This window comes from Dipodomys ordii, unplaced genomic scaffold (genome assembly GCF_000151885.1).
Source record: "Dipodomys ordii isolate 6190 unplaced genomic scaffold, Dord_2.0 Scaffold30, whole genome shotgun sequence".
Classification (NCBI taxonomy): Eukaryota; Metazoa; Chordata; class Mammalia; order Rodentia; family Heteromyidae; genus Dipodomys; species Dipodomys ordii.
In genome coordinates, this window is record NW_012267246.1 from 8,229,213 (window position 1) to 8,253,865 (window position 24,653).

The window sequence follows — 24,653 nt, forward strand, 5'->3', positions numbered from 1 at the left end:
AATAAGTTACCTCTTTTTTCCATACACAAAGAATCAAAAGAATAAATAGGTGAAAGCCTGGTGTGAGGTTTCTAAACATTGATTATTCCATTAAGCAATGAGGAGGCCTGTTTCACAGAACATTTATAATATATGCAATATACTTACACTCTGAACTCTGCTGCAGATGGTTAAACAAGAATATTCCTCAGCTGTCTAGACATAACTTTAATAAGTTTACTAAGCTTCAAGCTCCCAGAAGGCCATAAATAACTTTGCATTGGAAGCAAGAGTAACAATGCTAAAATTTCTCCAGGTATACGGATGTCCCAGTAGATAACAATCTTTTTTAAAATCATATTCTATACCATCATTGCAGCTACTATAGATGAAATGTTAAAGTGGAAATGAATAACTCTTATGATGCACGTTGAATACAACTTAGTGAATCATTTAGCTTCACAGTATAATACTAACTCTACTGTGTTATTATCTTCTTCTGCTTGGTTAGTATGAAGCCATTTTGCCTTTAAATCCACACAGAACAGAAAAACAGAACCAAGAACCAGGATAAACTAGATTTCCCCATCAACAGACTTAGAAAAATTGATGCCAGAACTATATTTAAATATTAATGTTTGATTTGTTACCTGTTACATTCACGTAGTAGAATACCACACAATAATGCTAACATTGAATAAAATACTTCAGCAAACACTTCCCCTTGGAGGACACACTAATTTTTTGTTCTGTTCCTAAATCAAGCCTTAAATTTCAACTGTCAAGAGGAAGTTATCAGAATCCTTAAAACCTTGTAGTTTTGAATGTGGTTTATTTTTTCAGTGGTACGGGGGAAGAACCTAGAACCTACTACTAAGTCTACCCCCAATCTTTAAATGTCTGACTACATGACAGAAGCAATTTGTTTTTTCTTTTTGGAGTTTAACTCATATCCTTATGCTTATGAGGCAAGTGCTCTACCACTTGATCTAGGCCTCCAGAGCTCCCCCTCCCCCTTATTTTTTGCTGGTCCTGGGGCTTGAACTCAGAGCCTGGGCACTGTCCCTGAGCCACAGTGCTGCTTCAGGTTTTTTCTGAATAGTCTATTGGAGATAAGAGTCTCAGGGACTTTCCTGCCCCAGCTGACTTCGAACTACCAACAGTGTCCAGCACAGTGTTGTTGTTTTTTTTGTTGTTGTTGGTCATGGGGCCTGAACTCTGGGCCTGGGTGCTGTCCCTCAGCTCTTCAGCTCAAGGAAAGCACTCTACTGCTGGAGGCACAGTGCCACTTCCGGTTTTCTAGTGGTTTATTGGAGATAATAGTCTCATGGACTTTCCTATCCGGGCTGGTTTTGAACCCTGATCCTCACATCTCAGCTTCCTGAGTAGCTAGGATTACAGGTGTGAGCCACCAGCGCTGGTAGTGGCTATTTTTGGAGGTAGGATCTTGCTCTATGCCCAGGCTATGGTCCTACTTGTCTTTCTCTATGTCACTATACCCAGCCATTGGTTAAAATAAGTTCTTTCAATTGTTATGCTAGGGCTTGTGTCAATCCATGATCCCTTGCTTTCTAGTAGCTAGACTCTAGGTTTGAGCCACTGTGCTCAGCAGAAATGATTTCATTTGATTAAGTTTCATATTACAATGTTCAATCAACAAATTCAAATTGAGATTAGATCATGACAATTTGCTGTAGGATCTTTCAACCTGTTACATTCAGCAATTTGCAAATTTTACTGCTAACAATTCATTCTTTGGATCCTGTATGAATCACAAAACAATGTATTCTAGCCACATATTTTCACTTCTTATCTGGAGAAAATCACTACCTTTATTTATTGGGCCCTGTTAGCATGCCCTCCTTCTCAGTCCTCAGCACCTCCCACAAAACCAGTTGATCTGGACAGATCTGGCTGTAGTTGGCCTTTGGCCCTGGCCATTCCTCCCACTTCACTTCCCAGAGCCGTGTTTTACCCCTGGCCCCCAGCTGCATCCTCAGGGGAATGCTGACTAACTATACGTGTTACAATCAGAAAACCCCACCCTGGCCATATGCTATGTGCCATCTTTAGCAAGGACTTCATCTACTTCCCATTCCTAGCCCCTGACTATAAATTTGACCCTGAAGAAGGGACAGACGCCACTTCTCCCTCTCCTGTGGAAGAGGTAGCCTTGTCAGGCCTGCTGACAATAAAACACATGCGACTGCGTCTGTGTGGTCTTCTTGGACAGTGGCTTTCAGGCCACACATGCTTTCTTTCTCAATTTATTAGTTTATGTAGAGTCCTTTCTTTTTTGGTAATACTGGGGTTTACATTCAGGACCTCATCCTTTGTCACTTATGTCTCACAGTTTACCACAGTTGTTGTTCACCGAGGGTCGCCCTTTTTTCTGCTAAGGTAAGCTGAACCATGGTCCTCCTACTTACATCTCCTGTGTGGCTGGGACGGCAGGTGACACCACCACAGCCAGCCAGCCACCTCCTTGCCTTTCGAGTTAATCTCTTTCATAGGCTCAGACAAAATCTATAGTATTAGTTCAAGCAGTTCATTTTACCAGAAATCCCACTCCTTTGCAGAGTCAAGGTTCAAACATGTATTTTTCATAAGTAGGAAGAAGATCATTCAAACTGTTAAACAAAAGTTCAAAGTAGCTAGATTTGGTTTAGTTCTAGGCAATCTGAGGATAGTGGTTTCACAAGTCAGGGACTTTACTCACCACCAGAAAGGTGATTAGCCAATCTCTAAGACACTTCAAAACTAGAACTCTCTATCTACAACAGCATATTAACAACATACTTAACATTAAATATGAGGGAATTCCTCAAATTAAAAAAAAGCAACCATACCCTCTATAGACATAATAAATGCCATCTTCTAAATATCAACTTTAGAAAAGTGCTTTGCCACCACTTACAATAGCTCACTGCAATCTCTGTGCCTGGTGCTCTAGCTACCGTGACGGAGCACTGCCTCCCCAACTGCAGCTCTTATTTTATCTCTTGATCCTTGAGACATCTGGTTTGGTCCTGACCCTCACCTGCCATTTTCTTTCTCAATGAATGTTTTTGACTTGATAGCATTGGACAATTGTTATTGGAACTTTATTTTATCTATCTCTCCCACTGAAGGTAAACCTTCAGATGAGGGGTAGAATATCTATTTGGCCATGTTTTCATTATTGTAAGTGCTGACACAATGCCTAACACAGACAAGAGTACATTTCATACAAGGATGCATGACAAGAACACAAACGAAAAAAATGAAGCAGATGGTAAGCTTGTAAGAAAATATTACACACTTGCCTCATTAAACACAGGATACATGACTGCATAGAGGGGCATAGAAACCATGGAAGTGGTCTCAGCTTCATTCTTCATCTCTTCCATTGTCATCCTCATTCAAAAGCCAACTACAGTAGAAAAAGCAGTGCTAAAATGCAAAAGAATCTTCATTCACTGCAGTATATCTTCTCTTTTTTTGTGTTAAAGAATAGGGCACAAAACAGACACGGACCTGGTGGATAGAAAAGAAAAGAGAAATTCACCTTAAAAGAAGCCAAAAACCAAGGATACAGATGGACCCATTGCAACAATGAGAAGTACAAGTTGTCATGTCGAAAATGAATTTTACAACTTTGGTGGAGGGGGGGGAGGGGGGGTGGGGGGAGGCTGGGAAGGGATGGGAAGGGGAAACAAAGGAGGAGGCTACAATGCTTGATAGAAATGTACTCATTATCTTGCCCATGTAACTGTAACCCCTCTGTACAGTATTTTCACAATAAAAAGTAAATAAAAATTTAAAAAAAAGAAACAAAAAACCATCAGTCACGTTCCTTCCCAAAATACAGAGCTCCTACCTTATGAAAAGCTAAATTGGTAAGTCACCGTTTGCTTTTCAGCTTAGTAATTTGCCATTTCACACTGCTGTCCTCATTATCCAGGCACTATTTCATGAAACAGTGGCTCAAAGCCCACTCTACCTAAATGTACTAAGGTCTCACAAAATAGCATGCAAATCCAACTGCATTACAACTGTAAAAAGTATCAACTAGATGTGTACTTAACAGTATTTACATGTAATATTGTATGAGCACATGTTAAAATGAACAGTTAGGGTATTTAATATATATAACTTTATTTATAATAGTTATAACTTGAAAATAACAACAAAAATACAGCAAGCACTGGAGATCAGGGACAAATCTTAAAAAAAAATTAACCCTACTTCAGAAAATACAATTTTGTCAAGGGTCCTTTTTTGATATTTAGAAGAATTCTGGGAATCTGTCTAAATCTGAAAAGAGAAAAACTGTGGTAGTTTAGAACTAAAATTAAAAATTCAACAGTATATGCCAGAACTCTGGGAAGAGAGGTAGAGAAGATCACAAATTCTAAGGCTAGCCTGGGCTAAACTGAAGAAACCTGCCACAAAAACAAACAAAAAGAACAAAAGAAAGAACAGACTAAGAAAGAAAAGAGGGGAAGGAAGAGATTGAGAGAGGAGAGCAGAAAAAGAGGAATCCAGTAATACAAGAAATTTTACTTTGAGAGGCTGGGAAATTTTTTTTGGGGGGGAGGGGAAGGTCTTTAGGCTTGAACTGGGGGACTGAGCTGTTTGTGCTCAAGGCTAGCACTCTACCACTTTGAGCCACAGCTCCACCTCCAGTTTTTGAGTAGTTAATCAGAGATAAGAGTCTCTTGGAGACTTTTCTGCTGGAGCTTGCTTCAAACCATGACCTTCAGATCTCAGCCTCTGGAATAGCTAGGATTACAGGCATCAGCCATTGGCAACCAGCAGGAAATTGTTTTTGAGAGAAAATAACTTGCTCCAGATCATACATGCAGAGGCCCAGGGCTTGCTAGATATAAATCTGATATTCCTACATCACAAAACCATGGTTGGAGCGAAAATAGAGAAATAGAGAGCACCTTGTCTACCTTCATGCACTCAGTCACTGAGAAATGTATGTTTAGTAGCAATTAAATACTAGATGCAAGATACTGTTCTTGGTCATTAAAAATTTAATTATGCCAGATTTTTCAAAGACCTAAACTCTGAAAGACACAAGGTTTTGGCATTCTACTTCAAAAGTTTCAGTCACCATTGTCTAATTAAGACCGGGGTACGAATTGGACTATATCCTAACAGTGAAGGGGGCACTCAGCAGCTACTCAAGTCCTGTTTCTGATATCTCTAAATAAGGAAAAGCGTTCCTATTTTAAGCCAAAATGTGATCCCTGTCTGAGAGCACCAAAAATGAAAAAAAAAAAAAGCTGTATTTTATAGGGCAAGGGAAAACTACTTCTTGATCCTTTGGCTGGCTTAAGTAGCTTGCATGAAGAGAAGAATGGAGGGACAAAAGCTAAAGGCTTTTGAGAAATATAAATGATTTTTTTTAAGTAGAAAACTTAGGAGACCCAGCACATCCATGTAAGAGATGAGCACAACCAGGACAGTGAGCAAGTAGGATGAAATTACTTAATATACCACTTGACAATCTGTTTTTCCACTTAAATCACTTATATTTAGCAAGTATTTCATTGATTACTATAGGTATGATTCTATGTAGAGACCACAGAGAAAAACAGTGTATTCTGTCTTTGACTCATCAAAGATAATACCATGAAATACAAGGAAAATGGGAGAAAATGAGGGAGAGGGATAACACTGTTAAAAAAGAAATGTACTCATTACCTTACCTGTATAACTGTAACCCCTTAGTACATCACTTTTACAGTAAAGTTTAAAAATAAAAACAAAAACAAAACAAACTTAGGCTATATACTGCTGTGGAGGAAGTAGATGAGAGAACCAGCATTATGAAAATAAGGAGTTTCAAAAAAGGGTGGCCAAACACTTTCGGGCAGGGCCAGGTAGTACACATCTGTATTCCCAACCACTCAGGGACAAAAATCAGGGTGATCAGAATCAGAGGCTAGCCCATACAAGAAGTGAGCAAGACCCAATCTCAACCAACAAGGTGGGTGTGGTGATACACATCTGAGATTCCAAGTATCTTAGTTGAGGCTGGCTGGATGCAGGACCACACAGGATAAACAACATGGGAAGGGCTGGGGCACTGGATCAAGTAATTGAGTGCCTGCTCTAAAATCCAAAGATTCAAACCCCAGTACCTCCTCCTGGGGAGAAAGGTAGCCAAGTTTTAAAGGCTCAGGAATATGGGCAATAACTTTAAAACCACTTATTCCTTGATGAGGTTAAGAGGTAACCTGCAAAGAATAGTAGACCTGATTAAGTACAGGGAGGAGGCTTTAGTTAAGACAGCGAGTTGGGGAGAGAAAAGATTTTAAAGCCTCCAGTAAACAGGAGGTGGAATCTAACAAGATAGGCGCATGCACACCACCACAGTTGTGGATAAAGGGTGGTAGAGGTCAAGGGTGAGGTCCTGAAGTTAGTATCAGAGTTCCCGCTAGTTATCTGAATCTAAGTACAACAAGCTGCTCAAAGGCTTAATTTAAGGCTAGAGCTAGACCCAGTGACTGGCCTACCAACCGCAGTGTAGATACTATGGAAAATGCTCTACAACACCAATTTGCAATCGAACTGTGTAGAATGACATTGGACAATTCAGACCACACAGTTTCAACAACATTTACATAATACTTCCAACCAATGTAACAACAAAGGCTTTTAAAAGATTCAATTATTCTGCCAATATTAATTCAAGTTAAATATGCCCTGTCATTGCTTCCACAAGCGTTGTCATCTGAAACGGTTGGGTGGACAGGCTGCAATGGCTTCCTTTGGTGGGAAAAGCAAGAGTCTCCATAGTGAGCAGGTCTTAGACTCCACCCAGGGATGGAGCAGCAACTCCTAGTCATTTTCACTGTGGCTGGGACCCAGGAGCAGAGCAACACTCTTAACATCTACATCCTGGTTTCTGGAGAGAGAGCTAATCAGGCTTTCCCTGACAACTGATCATACATAGATTCAAAATTTCAAATCTGTAATTGATGAACATGATCCTAGCACAGTACAAACCAAAGCTCCCTCCCCAAGTGTGAATTAAGCTTTCCCACTGCTACAAAACACCTGACACAAACAACCTTCAGGAGAAAAGCCATTATTTTGCTCAGTTGCAGGAGTTTCAGTCCATCAAGACATGGAGGGTGTAGAGCAGGTTACCAGCCTCATGGTGAGAAAGTAAGAAGAATGCCCATGCTCGCTGGCTGTTTCCTTTTCCCCTCTTACTGCACAGAACCTAGAGGATAGTACCACCCACATTCAGTGGGTATTCCCCCTTAATTAATCTTCTCTTAAAAAAAGTCTTACTACATTTCCTAGCCCTTTCCCATCCAATTGGACTGACAGTCAAGACCATCCCATTTAGTATAGTGATTTACCCATGCTCACAATTTCTAGCTAATAAAAAATAAGTGAAACTACTTAGTAACTATTTTAAGTGTGTTGCTTAGGTTAGAGGAAATTTTTTTCAGTTCAAAGTAAGTTTAGTGTAACAACAGCTTAGCAGCTACAGAATTAAGAAAAAAGAACTGGACTATAAATAAGAACTTAGACAAAAAGCATATGTTTCCGAGGTGTTTTTATGCTTTAGCTAGGTATTTTTTGTGATTTCAAGTCAGGACCTCCACTCTACTACTACCACTTACACACTAAAAGGCACACATTCAACCATTTTCTTGAAAAATGTTCTGTATGATATGGGAACACCAATATGAACTGTTATACTTTTACTCTTTATTTCCTTGGATATTCAAAACTGCAATGCTAATTTCTAAGATGAATCCACTGTAAATACTTTCCTGGGCTAATAAAATTAATTATCACTTGTTTCTGATGAAGAAAGTAAAACACAGATCCCTGGCTACTCCCCTGCCAATTCTTAGTCCTTAGCATAAAAATGCTTTGTCCAGCCATCACCAGTCTGCTCAAATAAAGAGCTATACCTGGTGTATCTCAGGGTTCAGAAGCAGCATTTCCTGAAGCAAACCCACTCTACTCCATCTGTGGCATGAGATAACTCTAGAGCCAAAGTTAACTTACTACCAATAAGAGAAGCAGATAAACAGAAGTCTGTGGCACTAGTATAGACAGTTCTGTGGTAGAAAAATGTTCTCTTTGAAAATTCTGTACTTCTGACTACTCAGTTTACAGTTTGGTCATCCTTGCACTGAGCAGGATTCTGTGTGTTTATGTTTCTATTCAGGTGTATTTATTTTCCCACAGAGACAGGAGACAGCACAGTAGGATATGACAGGCATTGGTTAATAAACAAATGAATGACACAGTTTCATCAGTCTTACTAATGGTTTTCAAATACCAACCTCAGGAATACACAAGAAAACACAGAAATCTATAATCTTACTAATCAAGTTGTGAAGTCATAATTCCAGCTTTTACTTTTGTTATCTCAAGCAGATCATTGCAAATAAAGCAGACTCTGACAAAAATGTATTATATAAATAAACAAAACTAAAGGTAAAACATCCAAATATTATAAATGCTAATATCTCATTTGTATGAAGAGTGCTAGGATGTCTTTACACATTAGGGACACAACTGGTTAACATTTATTGAATGGTTAACAATTTCTCCAAGTTTAAGAATTTCCAACACAGGTTAATCTTGCTTAACATACAAGCAAGATACAAAACACAATTGAACTTTTACCAGAGAGTGTTTCAGTAAGCTATCACAAGCACTTCAGGGCTTATTAAAAATATTCCTTTCAGAACTGCCAAGGAAGGGAAAGGAGTCTATTCTTACAAGTAATCTAGATGACTCTCATGAACCCGGCAGGCTGGGAATCGTACAAATTGCTAAGACCAGCCTCAGGAATACTAACAAAGTTTAAGTAACTAGGAAGAGGATGCATGGTTCCCTATGGAAACTCCACTTAGTCATTGGCCTAGCCCATGCTCTCATGAGAAACAAAACAGGAGAAAAATTCATTACCTCAACGGTCTGGGTACTCTAAAATTCAGTGATAAAATTTCATTACTGGTATCCACTATAGATTCAGAAAATATTTCATGGGAAATATAAAAAACAAAAAACAAAAACCTCTCATCGGGCCACAAAAATTATTTACAAATCCTCATAGAGGTACCCTCTTCAATAGTTGGTGGACTCAGTGTCTCAAATAACACCTTGTTTTTTCAGTCCATAATGAAGTACCAAGAGTCTTGCTCATCATTACTCTAGCAAAACTGGATTTCTTTCAAGATGAAATAGACCACAGTATAGCTGGAAAGGCTACCATTTGTCATCACAACTTTCATGTATTTTAGAGCTTTGTGAGGTCTCAAGTAAAATGTTATAGCCACAAGCTAGGGGAAAAAAAAAAAGACGGTAGAGAAACAGGTCATACTTAGGTCAAAATGAGTCAAGTCTTTAGCATCACTGTCTTCCTTCTACAAATAATGTTACTTTCTAGTTCAATGCCTATTAGTTCTATAATTTTATTTTTTAGGCTATGTGGAACTCAACCCTAACATGCATGACTGTCAGTAGTTGTAGAGGTTGCATGTAAGGATATCTACAAATGATCTTGTTATTAATTAGTATAGATCTTGTTATTAGTATAGAACACTTTGGCACTCATATACATGTCTTAACTGTGTATATAAAGATGTACATACATATGAATATGTCTACCCATACATACAGACATGTTACACACATTTTATATACACATACATATACATTATGTATACATAACTATCTGTGTGTATATGTCTGTGTCTATGTCTATGTCTCGGCCTGTTCACAGTAACTGATGGACTTGGAGATACGGAGACAAAGAGTAAGAATTAAGGTCTCAAATATTATTCCTAAATTATCTTTGGTTTTGAACAAGTCTCTTCATTAGTTTCTTCTTTAAAATAAATGACAACTAAGTTATCATTTCTAGTTAAAAGATGATATAAGCTAAACCATAAAGTAACTATCCAAAAAAGTACATATTTTGCAATGAATCTTCACAACTCTGTGAAGTCCAATCTAGTATGTTGGACTCTATCAAATGTGGAAAAGTGCTTCTGTGTGAAGCCATATTTTACAGATATTTAATACTACTAACTAGTCCAAGCACTCGACCTATGGAATTTATTATTTCATAAACATGAGTTCAGAAAATATGACTGACAGAACAAGTGTTTGCTGTGCTATGAAGTAACAAGGGTTCTAACTAAAACATCACTGAAAAGTTGAGGTAAAAAGGTCTGTGCAAACAGTCAGCTTTGGCCAACTGGAGTACAATGTCTTAGGATGGAAAAATGTCTAAATGCAAAAGTGCTCTGAATTCAAGTCTATTCACTTACCATTTGTTGTTCATCTCATTACATCTGTCAGAGGTAATATTCCTTAACTGAAACATTTCACTCTATGCATAGTTAGTAAATCAGTCATCTTAAACTTATAATTTTAGATTATAACCTTAAAATTTGGAATAATTTGGATTTTGAATGTCCCTCAAAGGCCCACGTGTTAAAATCTTGGTCCCTCCAGATGTGGTGGTGGCTGTGGGAGGGTGGAAATGACCCTGAAAGGGATTACTGGCATTACTTCCTCTATCCCGGCCTCCCTAGCTTGGGATGTGACATTTCTGCATTTCTCTCACCACCACATGGTCTAACAGATAGATCACGGGTTAGAAACTCACAGTGATCCAAAAGAATCCTTTTGCTCTTTAGTTTACTGTATCTGATATTAGGTGGTAGCAACAGCACTAACAGAATTTGGTTCAAAGAAATGCTGCTGTTGACTGTTAGCTATTCAGGAGACACTGTGTAGGAGTCTTTGTAACTGGTTGGCAGGAGTGTGCAGGAGTTAGAGGAGCAGGCTAGAGAAAGCATAAAATGCTGTAAAGCAAAACCTAACTGGTGTTTCCTGTAGAGGTTCAGACCAGCATGCTGAAAGGACTGCAGCCAGTAAAGACCAAGCTCACTTTCAGATGGAAATGAGGCGACTGGACTAGAATTTATCCTTGCCATACATACTACTGCAAAACCAAAAAGAACACATTCTTGTCATTCTCTGATATTTTGTGAGAGATACGAAGCTTAGAAGTGATGAACAGGTTTATCTGATGGAACTTATTTCAAGCCAGCAAAACAACTCAGGAAATTTGGCTAGAAGCAAAGAGAGGTAAAACATTAAGATCTGAAAAATGCCTACAACTGGCCAGAAAAGCAGCATGTAAAAAAGGTGCATACAAAGCTGGTACAGCTGCTGGTGTGGATAAAAAGCTAAGTGCTGTGAACTGGGCAAGCAGGAGAGAGAGCTCAGGGCAGCTCAGGAATCTGAAGGCCGCAGGACCCATCACATGCCCAAAGGCTGTTTGCAAACTTGTAGCAAAGATTTCCCAAGACAGAATCTTGAGAAAAGAATCCCGGACACTCTGCCAGCCCAGAACTGCCTAGGAAACTCTCTTCCCAGGATTCCCTTCTCCTGCTGAGTACAGAGGGCACTTGGGGAGTTGTAAGCTGTGGTTCAAACAGGTCCAGGTACGGGCTCAGGCTAAAGAGGGCCTTGATACACTCTACCTGTCGCCCATGTTCCAGGAAGGCAGACCATAGAAGTATAGATCGTGAAGTGTGCATCCAGATTTCAAAAGAAGGCTTAGGAAACCAGGCACTGTGCTGCTGGGGCAAAGTCCCTGAAGCAGCACCCAATAGGGCACAATGAATGGAACTCTGGGGCTGAAGCTCTTACTTGTACTGCAGATGTACAATGCTCACCAGGGTCTGAAGCCAATAAAGCAGTGGGGGTGGAGGGGTGGGGGCAGAGGGCTGACAACACCTGTAGGTGTTCCCATTTGCCTTGGTGTACATGGATGCTCAACACAGATTAATATTTGCCTGACTGGGTCTTGTGTCTTGTCTGAGGCCTTTCTATTACCCTAGTCTTCCCTTTTGGAATGTTAATCTATACCATTTTCTCTATCTTGGAAGCATATAACTTCCTTTTTCATTTAGATACAAAGACTAACAGCTGAGTATCTTGAGTCTCTCTCAGCAGATTTTGGACTATGAAACAATGCTGGAACAGTTAAGACCTTGGGGCTCTTAAATATAGTCTGAGCACATTTTGTCTGTGATACAGACCCATGTCTTTCTTCCCAGGCTTGGTTCTTAATGATACTGGGAAATGGGGGAAACTTAAAAGACTCCGGGCTTGATGGGAGGTCCTTAGTTTTGGAGGGATGCCCTTCAATAAGATTGTGGGACCCCAGGCCTCCTCCTTGCTCTTTGCTCCTGGGCTTGGGAGGGCAGCTATTTTGCTCCATCACATGCGAAGGTCATGATGTACTACTTCACCAAAGGCACAAAGCAACAGGGTCAAATAACCATGGATGGAAGTCTCGTAACTCTAAGACAAAACAGAGCTTTTCTGGGTAAAATTTGAATATCTCAAGATTTTTTGTCATAGTGACAGAATGTCTATCACAAGAGGGTTAAGGTCCCAAGAGAAACTCATGATACCTAAAGGAAAACTGAAATACGACTGTTTCATTTATACGTGGCACTATTAAGAGCACTGTTACTAAAGAAGTGAGCATCATTTTATCATATGTAAGATGATAATGATATTATCATTAAGGCTGCTGTGAAGATTGGGTAGTATTACAGACAGAACAGTACATGAGATGCAGTAATTACTTCCTATTAGTTTTGATGACTAAGTAGAGAAAACGAAAGAGCAGTCAAATCTAGGATGACATGATTCATCTCTCTACAAGGCAAGCCCACTCTACAATCACCCCCAAAATAGATATCAAGGATTTTTTGAAGCCAGAAAAATTGATAAATGGTTTTAAACCACATGACAGCACTTCTTTATTTCAAATAAAATCTTTCACACCTCAATACATGAGAAATACACATGATAAACTGCTCATCCATTTGATTAATGTGTTAGCATGCACATTATCCAAGTTACCAATTTCTCCTTACAGCTCTGACCCTCCTTTCCCCCTCTTCCAACACAAGTTTCTCTAGACCCATTGCTCTAGAATAATAGCTACATCGGTATAGATGACACAAACGAAGAACAAAGGAAAGTGGCCCTAAAAGTAAGGTTAAGAGCTAGCAGGTGATATCAAGACCCAGAGTTTTCTGTAACTGTGTTTCCAATCTCAACCTTAACTAGTAGTTTAACTTTAGCCTCATCACACGTTAATACACTGAACTAATTTAAATGTTAAAAACCTAAACTTTTAAAGTGAAAATAGCTATATGGTATCTGGTTCAATCTCCCAACATTTCTAATTTAGAAATTTAAAAAAATCCAAATTCACATTAAGAAACAAAACTGAATGACAGACATTTTAATCAAATACAATACTGTGCTTGCTATTAAAGTCAGTCGTACTGGATGTACTGGGTAATCTGCCGAAAAAAACTACTTCAAATTAACCTGCTCTGCTTTCTGGGTCACCCAAGATTCAACCAGACTGCACCTAAAACCTGCAAACTCCGGAAGTATCCAAACCTGTACGTGGAATGTAGGTCTGATTCAAGGGTCACTCTTAGGTACTGTGTGCTGCACAAGCTCGGGTATCTTGCTTTTGGTAACAATGAGATTTCACTCACCTTCACAGTTAACTCTCATCATGCTATGTGCACCAATTTAACATATGAGAAGTACTGGTTCTTAGTAGAGATCTGTGAAGTAGTCAGGAAATAATTACATTTTCTACACATAATACACAACATAGAGCAGGAAATCAGTGCTTCATCCAAACCAGAAAAGACCTGAGTTAGAATTTTTGCTCATTTAGATCTAATCATCTATTTTATTTAATCTATTTTCCTAACTCTGTTAAAAATTGAAGGGCCTGGGCTAAGAATGTGGCTTAGTGGTAGAGTGCTTGCCTAGTATGCCTGAAGCTCTGGGCTGGATTCCTCAGTACCACATAAACAGAAAAAGCCACCATGGCTCAAGTGGTAGAGTGCTAGCCTTGAGCAACAGAAGCTCAGGGACAGTACCCAGACCCTGAGCTCAAGCCGCAGGACTAGCCAAAAAAATGAAGGAACTTACAACTGAAGCACTTACTCATGTCATAGGGCTCTTAAAGAGTGCTAAGTGTATTTGAAACATTTAATATAGTAGCCAGCATCCAACAAGCATTTAATTCATTTACAGGTATTAACTAGAATGGGGCCAAAGAGAAGTCTAGAGCCCAAGCTGAACTCCAAGGCATGCAGTTTGTGTCTCCTTCACATATATGACACAAGCACCTGCCTTGCCTCACCTGACTTGGAGCATACAGAAGAATCATATATACTGACATCACAGTGTCAAGACACTTACCTAACTCATTCTCAAATCCCTTCCCCTCTCATTTGTCAAAATGGAGGGTCTAAGTAAATCTATCTGAGTCACTAGAAGAAACTCAAGTTAATCCAGGTTTGGGGCACAAATAAAAGTTGGCCATCAAAACTTAAAACTATTTACAAGACTGGTGTCAGAATTATCCTTTATTCTGTTGCCCATACGTAGGTCAACTTAAAGGAAGTTGTGCCCTGGAAGAAGGCTGGGTAGTACATAAAACTGAGACATAATCAAAGACCTGCTACACAGTTCATAAAAGGAGATAATCTACACAAGATAAGTGAAAGTTGACAACCAGAACAAAGAGATCACTACTTCTGAATTGGATCATGGAAATGGAAACAATGATAAAAATAGCAAATGGCTTCTAAGATAGCTGGGAACTGGCTGGGAGGTAGGGCACTATCTCTTTAGTTATAGCAGTCCATACCCCACCCTTCAGTGTAAATCTGTTAAATCTTGACCTAAACAAAATTTAAGTAAAGGTATTTGTTTAAAAAAAGTTCACTAGAACATGTTCATCTTTTGTCCATGAAGTTATCAGTGTAGCAGCTCATGAATTGACTCCTGAATTGAATAGCCAACTAGTATATGATGGTATGGGTCATTCAATTTTCCTATTTGTGATGTTGTGCTTTTAGTTTCTCCAATACAATGTTAGAACTTTCCATTAACATCTCTCAGAAAATCAAGTAAACTTAAGCCCTGAGAGTATTCTTAAAAGTTCTCTAGATGTCAAAGTACAGCTAAGAGGTCTGTACTAAGCTGGGTTAAGTGTACTAGTGCTGTGTCTCATAGTATTACATGCCCACTCTTGCACTTAATGACCCCAAGTTGCCTAAGGCCTTTACAATCTGCAACTTGGATTTTCTTTGCAGCAAAAATTGTGCCACAAGGAACTCTCAATGTTGATAAAAGTCTTTAAGCCCAATAGCTAGGTAACCCTGGCTTACCTGCTCAACACTAGGTGCTAATGAGGCCAAGGTTCCACCTCAAGGACTGTCACTGAACTTCACCTTTTATTCCTCACCCCATCTCAAACAAAGCTACTTGTCACAAGAAGAAATAGGACAAGAAAATGGTTATCTGTAAGGTATCTATTTATACTTCCTTCTACAACCTTGATTGGGCAAAGCTGGAAGGTAGAACCTCAGAATCTCCCAAGTTTTCACAAAATTACCAAAATGCCAATGAAATAGGTAGAAAGACATCCACAAGGACCACAGCATTGTTTAGAATCCTTTGGAATGAAATTTGGAAAGCCTTGCTGCAATTGGAACTGCTGAAGGGAGCAGTTGCCTCCTAGAGGCCAGGTCTGACTCATTCAATGTTCCCAGCTGGCTCTTTCAGCATAGCCTTACATAAGTATGAGTGAGCAGTAGGGGGAGCATTTTAGGGTTTGTCATTCCTTAAACCCAATCTCAGCTAGATTCCAGGTCATCCAGAAGAAAGACAGAATAGCTGAGTAAGGCAGAGACAACTGTTAGTACCAGGTGACAAGTTAGAGAAACCATCATTATTCCCCTTTCTATCAGCTCTAGGGTCCCAAATTATCAAATGAACTGACGCATGGGGAAAATACTTAATACATATTAAAAAAAGGCTAAGTGCCAAAGAAATGGTCTTTACAAGCCCTCCCGCTCCATCTACAAGTGCGGACCCACTAACTGAAATTTTACCCAGTTTTCCATCTCCTAGTTAGGACTTTGGATAGTGAAAGCCAGCAAGTGTTGGTAGAAAATGTAGTGATAAATAGTCAGAGACACAGTCTGGGCCCTCAAAGGTGTGCAAGCCTGCAAGGCAGTGACAGCAAAGAACCAGCAATGTTGTCAGATTGCCACTCTGCACAGAACTACAGCGCGTATACTGCCTCACCTTAAAACAGACCTAAACCTATAAACCTTAAAACCCTAAAACGGTTCAATGGACATGCTTGTCATTTTTTGAAGAAAACACAAAAAGGAAAAAGAAGTAGTCGATATGCAGGTGATCACAATTCCATTTAATGTATATTAGAGCCAGAAGGAAAGGGCCAAGAGACTTGGTCTGTTACCAGTGGCCTGAATCCAGTCACTACAAGAGCCTCTCACCATGTGCAGCTCCCAATGAGGATTCTTGTTTTTCCACACAGTTAACAAATCAAATACTACACCTGGCACTGAAAGGAAAAATCATCTACTCCTATGCTACAGAAAAATGGCTGGTGTTAAAATTCCTTGATAATCCCTACTATGTTAACTTCCTGATATGTTGTGTTTAAAAGTAAATCTGAGTATTAATTTCTGCCTGCCCAACTGACCTAGCATTTAAGATGCAAATTCCTGGTAACTAACTCCAAGGCTAACTGGCCCTCAGCCACAGTATCACTTTTACTGCAATGATTAAGTCGCTTTCCATTTGGCCAACCCAAATTCAAATCCTAATACCAAGGTCATGAGTCCTCTGACCTTGTAAAACGGGGATTACAGGGCCTAACCTCTCAGGACTGTTGTAAAGATTTCATGACATAACGTAAAATGCCTGATGCTGGACCAGCCACTTACTGCTCAATAAGCTGCTATTGTATTGGATTCTGGCTTATTCCAAAGTAGATTTAAAACAATTTCACACATACTACATACTCAATTAATACATGATAGATGAATGAGCCCAAGGATTACTGCTATGCAATCTAGCCTTGCTTGTGAACTTAATTTCCAAGAGGCCAGCCTGACTGACTCAGCACGATCTCACTGTTGTGAGCCACCAAGCTTCCTAATAAAATTTTCCTCTTCTACCTCCTTCTTACCGCTCCCCATCTTTTACACTAAGTCATATTAAGCTTATATTAGAGAAAAAAAAATCCTACAAGTGGCTTAAAATTCTTAGTAGCAATTCTTAGTAAAATTCTATCATAACAATACAAAAGAAACAGTACCTCAGTTCCATCCAGGCAAATTATATAAACAAGACATTTCTGCTAAAAGTTCAAGTAACATTAGGACTATCGACTCATACTAAGTTTAGAATTTATCAAACACTAATATTTTATAGCCAAATATTAGCAATCACCTTTTGACAATTAGCCTGTGTGGGAGTGAACCAGTAAATCTACAAAAGCATGTAACACTACAGTAACTTACAGCTGCTGAATGTATTTTATTCCATTAATGTTGTACTGGAAAAAAATTACAGAAATTGCTCTAAGTCAGAAATCTAACCTAATAAATCCCTGAAATTTTGATTGCATGTGCTCAAAATGATGCTTTTACTCTTGTTAAGATTATTTTGTTTACTTTAAGACCCAATGCAAACTATAATCATTTTCTAGAGACAAAAGGTAAGTACACCTGAAACAAGAACATCTCAATTTTCCAGTCACAGCAACTGAAGCAAGTGATCCTAAAGGTAAGTGTCACAAAGCACCATTAAAACAAGAAAAAGAAGTGAAGTTCAAGACAGATCCAAATTGTGGCTCTAGCATCCTCTCTCAGATTGATTCTAACAATTTAACTGCATTTCTTTGTTTTTGTTTTGCCAGTCATGGTGCCTGATCAGTTTACTAACTACATTTTCTTATGTCTTTGGTGTCTTCAGCTAAAAGTAAATGTTAATACTACCTAAATGCAGTGAATGTTTTGAGAAAAAATAAAAACAAGGTAACACAGAGGAAGAATAGAACCCACTGAAATTTTCTTTCATGTTTCTATCTGGCTATAAATAATAATGCCTGCTCAAAGGAGGGAATCAGCAAGGTCTACAGAAATTCAGCTGTAAATAAAAACTACACATTCCCACAAAGGAAACTACCTATTCAGATTTTAGAGATCTCCAGAAAGAATCGGCTCTTTTGTACAATTGTGTACAATTTGCTTTTGGCAACAACACCTTTTCATCTAACCTAACCTAAACTTTGGTTCATTTGTGAAATCTTTCATCCTTCACTTGGCTATAAAGTGGAAGAGCATCAGCTTTATTTATTTCTGTGTTTCTGTTGGGAGCAGAGTGCTGAAGTGTGTCTCTATTATTCAGTCATTCAGCAAATACTTACTGTATTCTTCAGCGTCAATGGTATGGTAAGACCCAGGGCAAATAAGACCGTGCTTAGGTGCCTTTGTCTTAGTGATGAAGACAAATATTTATCAAATGACTTCCTCCTGTGAAAGTGGGAAGGAAAAGAGTAGGGGAAAGATTGGATGGGAACTCACTGCGGTGTGTGCTGGCAGGTCAGCATTCCTGAGGTGAAATATCTTACATCTTAACTGACACTTCGCAACTGTACAGAAGTTGGCCAGATTTGGGGAAAGGGAGGAGAAAACAGTCCAGGTAGAGCAACGGTCCCCAAGATAAAAAGTTCCCCAAGTTAAGAAGAAGCTGAAAGTCATGATAAATGCCAAAGGATGAAGGACTACATAGGAGACAGAAGATACATTGTCAGCATTAGATACAGTTAGAAGGTAATAACTGAATATACATCACAGTCTTTTTCTTGCATAAAATAATCTATGGGAACAGAAAAAACAAATTCTGTACCAATACCAGGGCTTGAACTCGGGGCTGGACCTCATGCTCTCACTTGGCTTGATTGTTCCCAGAACTTTACTTAGTTGAGCCACACCTCCAATCTGACATTTTGATAGCCAACTGGAGATGGAGTCTCACAAACATTTCTGCCTAGGCTGACTTCAAACCCCAATCCTCCAATGTCTCAGCATCCTGAATAGCTAGACTTACAGGTGAGAGCCACTAAGTGCCTGGTTGGGAACTAAGCTTTTACTTCACAATATTAAAAGATCTATAGTTAGAAGAATCTGGACTGTAACTTGTTTCCAACAATTACATATCATAGGATCCAGGGCAAGTCACTCAACTAATCTTCCATTCCCTGTAAACTGGGATTCTATTACTCTACTACTGATATGACAATGATAATAATATACACAACAATGATAATCATATATAGCCCTTGTTCTTACAAATTTTGCTACCTTAAGAGAAAGAGACAAAAGTATATGGAAGACATTCTGAGTTCTATATGAGATGATATCCAAAGCTAACATAAGACTCCTTATGAGAACAAATGCAGATGCTAGTGGTCTGTAAACAACAAAAATACAACTCTGGAGTTACAAAACGGTAAATACAACAGGAACACTTCTTTCCCATCCTAGCATAGGTGAGGTACCATGAACCTCACAGATGAAGAGAACTTAGGAGAAATGAACCAAAGACTAAAACTAATATACACAGAAAAGGTACAGAAAAAGAATTTTACTGATTTCCAAATTTTCCTTGCAGTTAAAAGGTCTTTCCATAGCCATAGAACTGCATGCCAATTAGAAGAAATCATTTCATTTCCCCAACAAAAGCCTTCACTTTACAATGACTTTTATCCAGTTTATGGCCTGCCCTTTAGTTATCTACACACAATCTTTCCATTTCTTTAGCTGGCTGACTTAGGTAGGTAGGTCGGTAGGTATTTAATTTATGTGGCCAGTCCTGGTGCTTGAACTCAGGGCCTGGGCACTGTCCCTGAGCTTCTTTTGCTCAAGGCTAGCACTCTACCACTTGAGACACAGCACCACTTCTGGCTTTTTCTGTTTATGTGATACTGAGAAATCAAACCCAGGGCTTCATGTATGGTAGGCAAGCACTCTACCTCTGAGCCATATTCCCAGGCCCCTAGATGGCTCTTTCTTATCAGTATACTTCTTTTAAAATTTATCGGTTTAAAATTTATGATTTTACTTCACTCTGTAATACCATATCATTCCTTAATTTCTACTTGTTTATTCATGTTAAAAATAAGTTAACTTCAGCCAGAAAAGCAAAATATTTTTGATACTAGGAAATGTTTTCTATTTAAAAATTTTAATTTTGTAGTGCCTTGAAAATACAGCACATTTTGATGATGAATCTCTAACAATAAACCATAGAAACTTATCATGAGGAAATCCTAACTTTAATGAACACTCCTACAATCTTATTTATTTTAAAATCCAACAATTGGATAATTCGTCCATAACTGGAGGTTAATTCTAAAAAAGCACACTACTTCCTGTGCAAGATTAAATGTAAGAATGATGTTAGTGTAAGAATGAGTTAAAATTCAAAGATGTCACTAAGAAAGATAAAATATGCAAGAGTCCAACTTTATTATTGTACACATACACATCCGTGTGCTCAAGTAAAGCAAACAAGGGAGAAGGAAAAATCTCCAGCAAAACCATGTTCCAAGAAATTAACCTTGTTTTGTGCTCATTTTTATAGTACTAAAAAAACGATGTGTTCTCCTGGAAGTTGCATTATTTGGGGGGGGGGGAAAGTTTAAAGTAAGTTTTGTGAAAGTACCAGTCTCACTGTTCTCAGTCATACAAAATGAAAGAACTTCAGGAAGGGAAAGAAATATTCTTTTAAGTGCAAAGGTGGCATAACGCTAGCCCTTATCTAGCCTTAACAATCTGTGAAGGTAGCATTTGTCACTTCATATTCCTCAACTAAAATGAGAAAAAAAAATCTAAACTGAAGCTGATCCCTTGTTTTTGTTTTTCAAACAGATGAAAAAGGATCCTTGAGTGAGGGATTTTTTTCAGCCCACTTCAGAAACACAACTTTTCCTCTGCTTGGAAATACACAAAATACCATTTACTTGGCAACTTCCTCCACACCTCAGATTAAAACAAAACGAAGACGACAACAACAACAACAAAAAGCCCACTCCCCTGTAGCTCTGGAGCCTGGAGTTCACCCAGACGGGAGAAGCTCTTACCCGGGGTGTGTGACCTTGGACCCGCCACTAACAGCCCGGGTTCCCGGTGGGTAGCCCTCGGTGCCCCGCTAGCCACTCCTCCGGGGGTGTCACGGCCGAGGGACCAGCCTCTGGGCAGAGGGGGGAAATCTCCTCCTTCCCAGAAACCCGGAATTGAATCCGCAGATCTGTCAACATCGGGCTCCTCCTTCCTCCGGCTCCCTTCTTCCCTCAGCAGGGCAGAACCCGGGCACCCCGGGAGCACAACCGCCAGCACCCCTTCCTTCCTCCTGGCCCCCCCCCAGCCACACCTTCGGGGCGGAGGACCCCACCCCGGGCACATCCGCCCCACCCCGAGCTCCAGGACACCCAGGCCGGCCTCGCCCTCCCCTCCTGCGGCCCCCGGGGGTCTTCCGGGAGGCGGCCCGGCCCGGCCCGCACCCGCCCGACGCAGCTCGCGTAAGGCGACCTCGGTCCGCCCACCGGGCCCCGCTCCCGGCCGCATTCGCGGCCGCCCCGCCGGCCACCACCGACCGGGCCCCCGGGCTGTGGCCTCGGCCCCTGAGTGACCCCCACACCCCTGATGCTCCTTGCGGATGGTAACCTCCAAAGCACAGCTTACCGGCAACTGAGACCCCGACTTCACTTCCCACCTCTGGAGCCCCCCTCAACTCCCGGATCGATTCACTCCGGCGACGCCGGAAGGACCCGAGAGGAACCAGGCGTTGTCCGGAATCCTGCCCTGCCGGAGTGCGCAAGGGCTTATGGGGACTCGTAGTTCCATTAGCCAGCGTTGTCTACACTTCCTGCACGCGGAAGACTACATTTCCCGACAGGCATTGCGAGGGAACCGAAGGTGATGGGTGGGGATATCTCTTACCAATAGGAAAAGAGTTCCCGGTCTTTGCGGGAGGAGGTGTGATAAAGAAGAGAGGGTGCGTCGAAGAGAGAGGAAGGGCGGGGCCGGCTCTCACCTGCACCAATCAGGGCGCAGGACGGACCCGCAGACACCTCACTCTAGCAGGGGGCGGAACCGCGGAACAGAGGAAGGAAGACGGAAGGAGGGGGGGGGCCGCGGTGGGGAGCGAGGGGTGGCTGGGCTGGTAGCGCTGCGCCGGCGGCGAGGAAGCCTGCGGGCAATAGCCGGGTAGCGGTAGGGCGAGGTGCGGGGACCCGCTTGAACCACCAGAGCAGACTAGCTCCATTTCCGGGCGGAGCCTGAACTCCAGGCGCCCGCGCGGAGTTCCAGGTGCAATGGCTCTGGGGCAAAGCCCCAGCGGTTGCGGTTGCGTGAGAGCGGGACGGGAAGGTGGTCCAGCAGGCGCACTAGCCAGGACGGCTGCGGCGGCAGGGGGCGGGGCCACGGCAAAGGCGGGGCCAGGGCTCCCCAATTCGCCAACTGGAAGTGTGGGGCGGGGCCTGATCCCTGGCCCGAGCCCGAGGCGCCGCCTGGTTGGTAGTTTCCCGGGAGAGACCCAAGCAGCCACCCGATCCAAGCGCGGCGCTGAGCCCTAGCTCAGCCTCAGTATCCCGCCGGGGCGGCAGGTGCGTGGGGTAAGCGCGGTGTGTCTTCCCGGTCTTGCCCCGCCCGGGGAAAGCTTCTTTGAATAGGAATATCAAAGCCTTGGGAAAAGAGTCTGCTTGCTCGGGGTTTGGACACCCGTGCACACCCATTCGGATCAAAGATGCAAGGGTTTGGACCCTGAAGAGGTGGGCGCGGGAGGGGGGGGGCAGGGAGAGAGAGATCGCTTGACCCTGAGTCTGAAGGGCGTGGTTGGGGTTTGGGGTTTGAGTAGCCTCGGGAGAACGATGTTGGGAGATCTCAAGATTGAGAGGAACCTGGCCGTTCGAGAACGAGGTGGGAGGAATCTGGGGAGGTACGTAGTTGGTAACAAGCAAAACATGTCTTTGCTATGGGGTTACTTCGGAACTGTTTCACTAGGAAAAACAACTTTTGCGTTCTGCGATGTCTGTGCTTTGCCTTGGTTTATCCGATTGTCCTGCTCCCGACCTGGTGATGATGATATCCAGGGCGATTGTGTTGCAGGTTTCTCGAATTGCGAGAGACCTGGATGAAAGAAGCAAATGCAAAAGCGCCCATAGTCGGGATCGGATAGGTGCTGGCTGAACCTGTCAGAAGTGTAACTTTTGCTAGCAATCACTTGAAAATAATGTTTGAACAGATGAGCACTTAGCTTTGCTTACAGTGGCTCTAGTAAATCGAAACAAAGACCCGGACTCAGCCTACAATAGGAACATATGGTGCACTTCATTGCCGTTCCCTATCCTCTCATTTGTGTATGGGAACATTGGTACATTTTTTTTTCCTTTTAAATCAGGAGTCCAGGGAAAGCTGTGTGCGAATCTTTTCTTCTCTTGACAGTATGTCAAGTGATTGCTCTTAATATGTGTTGTTGTAGGTTTAGATTTCAAATAAATGTGTCATGAAATCATAGTTTATTCTCGGAATTAAAACCATGTGTATGTTGAACGTACTTATAATACCTCTGGGTGGAAGTAATGTAGTACGACTCGGGAAAGCTGTGAGTCACACCTGCCTTTGTGTACCTGTGACAAAATTACAGCCTTTTCTAGAAAAGTAGTAAGAATCCATTTGTCCACTTCCTTTTCTTTTTTTTATAGAGTTCACTATATTGTATGGTCTTCAATCAAAGGAGCGTATTGCAGCATATTTTACTAGGTAATGCCTTTGTGACAGTTGGAGTATTGGAGAATCTGTCAGGATACTTAAGGTTGTTTTTTTAAAAAACTAGAGTTAATAAAATGCAATTGCATTCTGTTTTCTTCTATTGTGTTTTCTTGATCTGCTTAGCGTTTTGAATTTGATTTCTGTAAAGTACACAGCTCCTTTGTGAGAAGAAATGGCTCAAGGGTATTCTCTTCATAGTCAAAAGTTTAGTCCTACTGTGTGGTACTACTGAAAAGCCTAGGTAACATTTTTTTTTATTACTAGCTTGCATTAGTTATATAGATGAGGAAATTTTATGTTACATTTCCACACATTCATGATGTATATGCCAATCTTACCCCTCTATCTCTTACCCTTCTAGTAACTTGTTAATGCATAGTCTTCATACACTAGAGAACTATATAGACAATTCTTAGAAAAACAGCTGTTTTTAGATCATCCCCAAACAGATATGGTAAGTATTTAAAGAAGCAAATGACTTAGAAGAAAAAGGCAACAGTAGCCACTAAACTTAGTAACTATAGTAAGACAGGATTTTATCTTTGCTTCATCACTGTAGAATCTGTTGATGCGTGTGAAGTGGTAACTGATTTGGGGAGTGAGGGACCAGGTACTTTGGTGTACTAAGGCTTGGGACAGATTGTGATTGCACTTGTTAGTTATGATTAAATGGATTTTTCCGAATAGGTCTCAGAGTCTCAGGATCCACTACTGATTCATTTGGTGAAAATGAATATTTGTTGTCACTAGGTTTCTCTCCCATGTAATCATCACCATGGTTGTCATCATCATCATCATCATCATGGCTAATTATAATGCTGCCAAAGAAGTTTTTCAGAGCCTCTATTAAATCATCTTTTTCAAAGAGGGTTGTTGAGAATCAGTAAATAACCAGGCAAATGTGCAGTTGAAATT

At 40.9% G+C, this 24,653-nt stretch overlaps 2 protein-coding genes across 3 annotated transcripts in view; one reads left to right on the forward strand and one right to left on the reverse strand.

Moving 5' to 3' along the window:
• Positions 1-21,776, reverse strand: part of Pdcd10 (programmed cell death 10) — a 41,189-nt gene extending 19,413 nt beyond the window's left edge. Inside the window, exons 1-2 of the mRNA XM_013016261.1 lie at positions 21,651-21,776; positions 3,285-3,495 (exon numbers count right to left, since the gene is read on the reverse strand). Of these exons, the coding sequence (XP_012871715.1) occupies positions 3,285-3,380 (96 nt within the window). The 5' untranslated portion in view covers positions 3,381-3,495; positions 21,651-21,776. The remainder of the gene's footprint in view (positions 1-3,284; positions 3,496-21,650) is intronic.
• Positions 21,777-22,491: 715 nt separating this feature from the next.
• The window catches only part of Serpini1 (serpin peptidase inhibitor, clade I (neuroserpin), member 1), a 70,030-nt gene continuing 67,868 nt past the window's right edge, over positions 22,492-24,653 (forward strand). The window contains exon 1 of one of the 2 annotated variants that reach the window (XM_013016266.1): positions 22,492-22,573. The gene's annotated coding sequence lies outside the window, so the exon portion shown is untranslated. Of the gene's footprint in view, positions 22,583-24,653 lie in introns of both variants that reach the window. The other variant, XM_013016265.1, reaches the window with a different exon arrangement.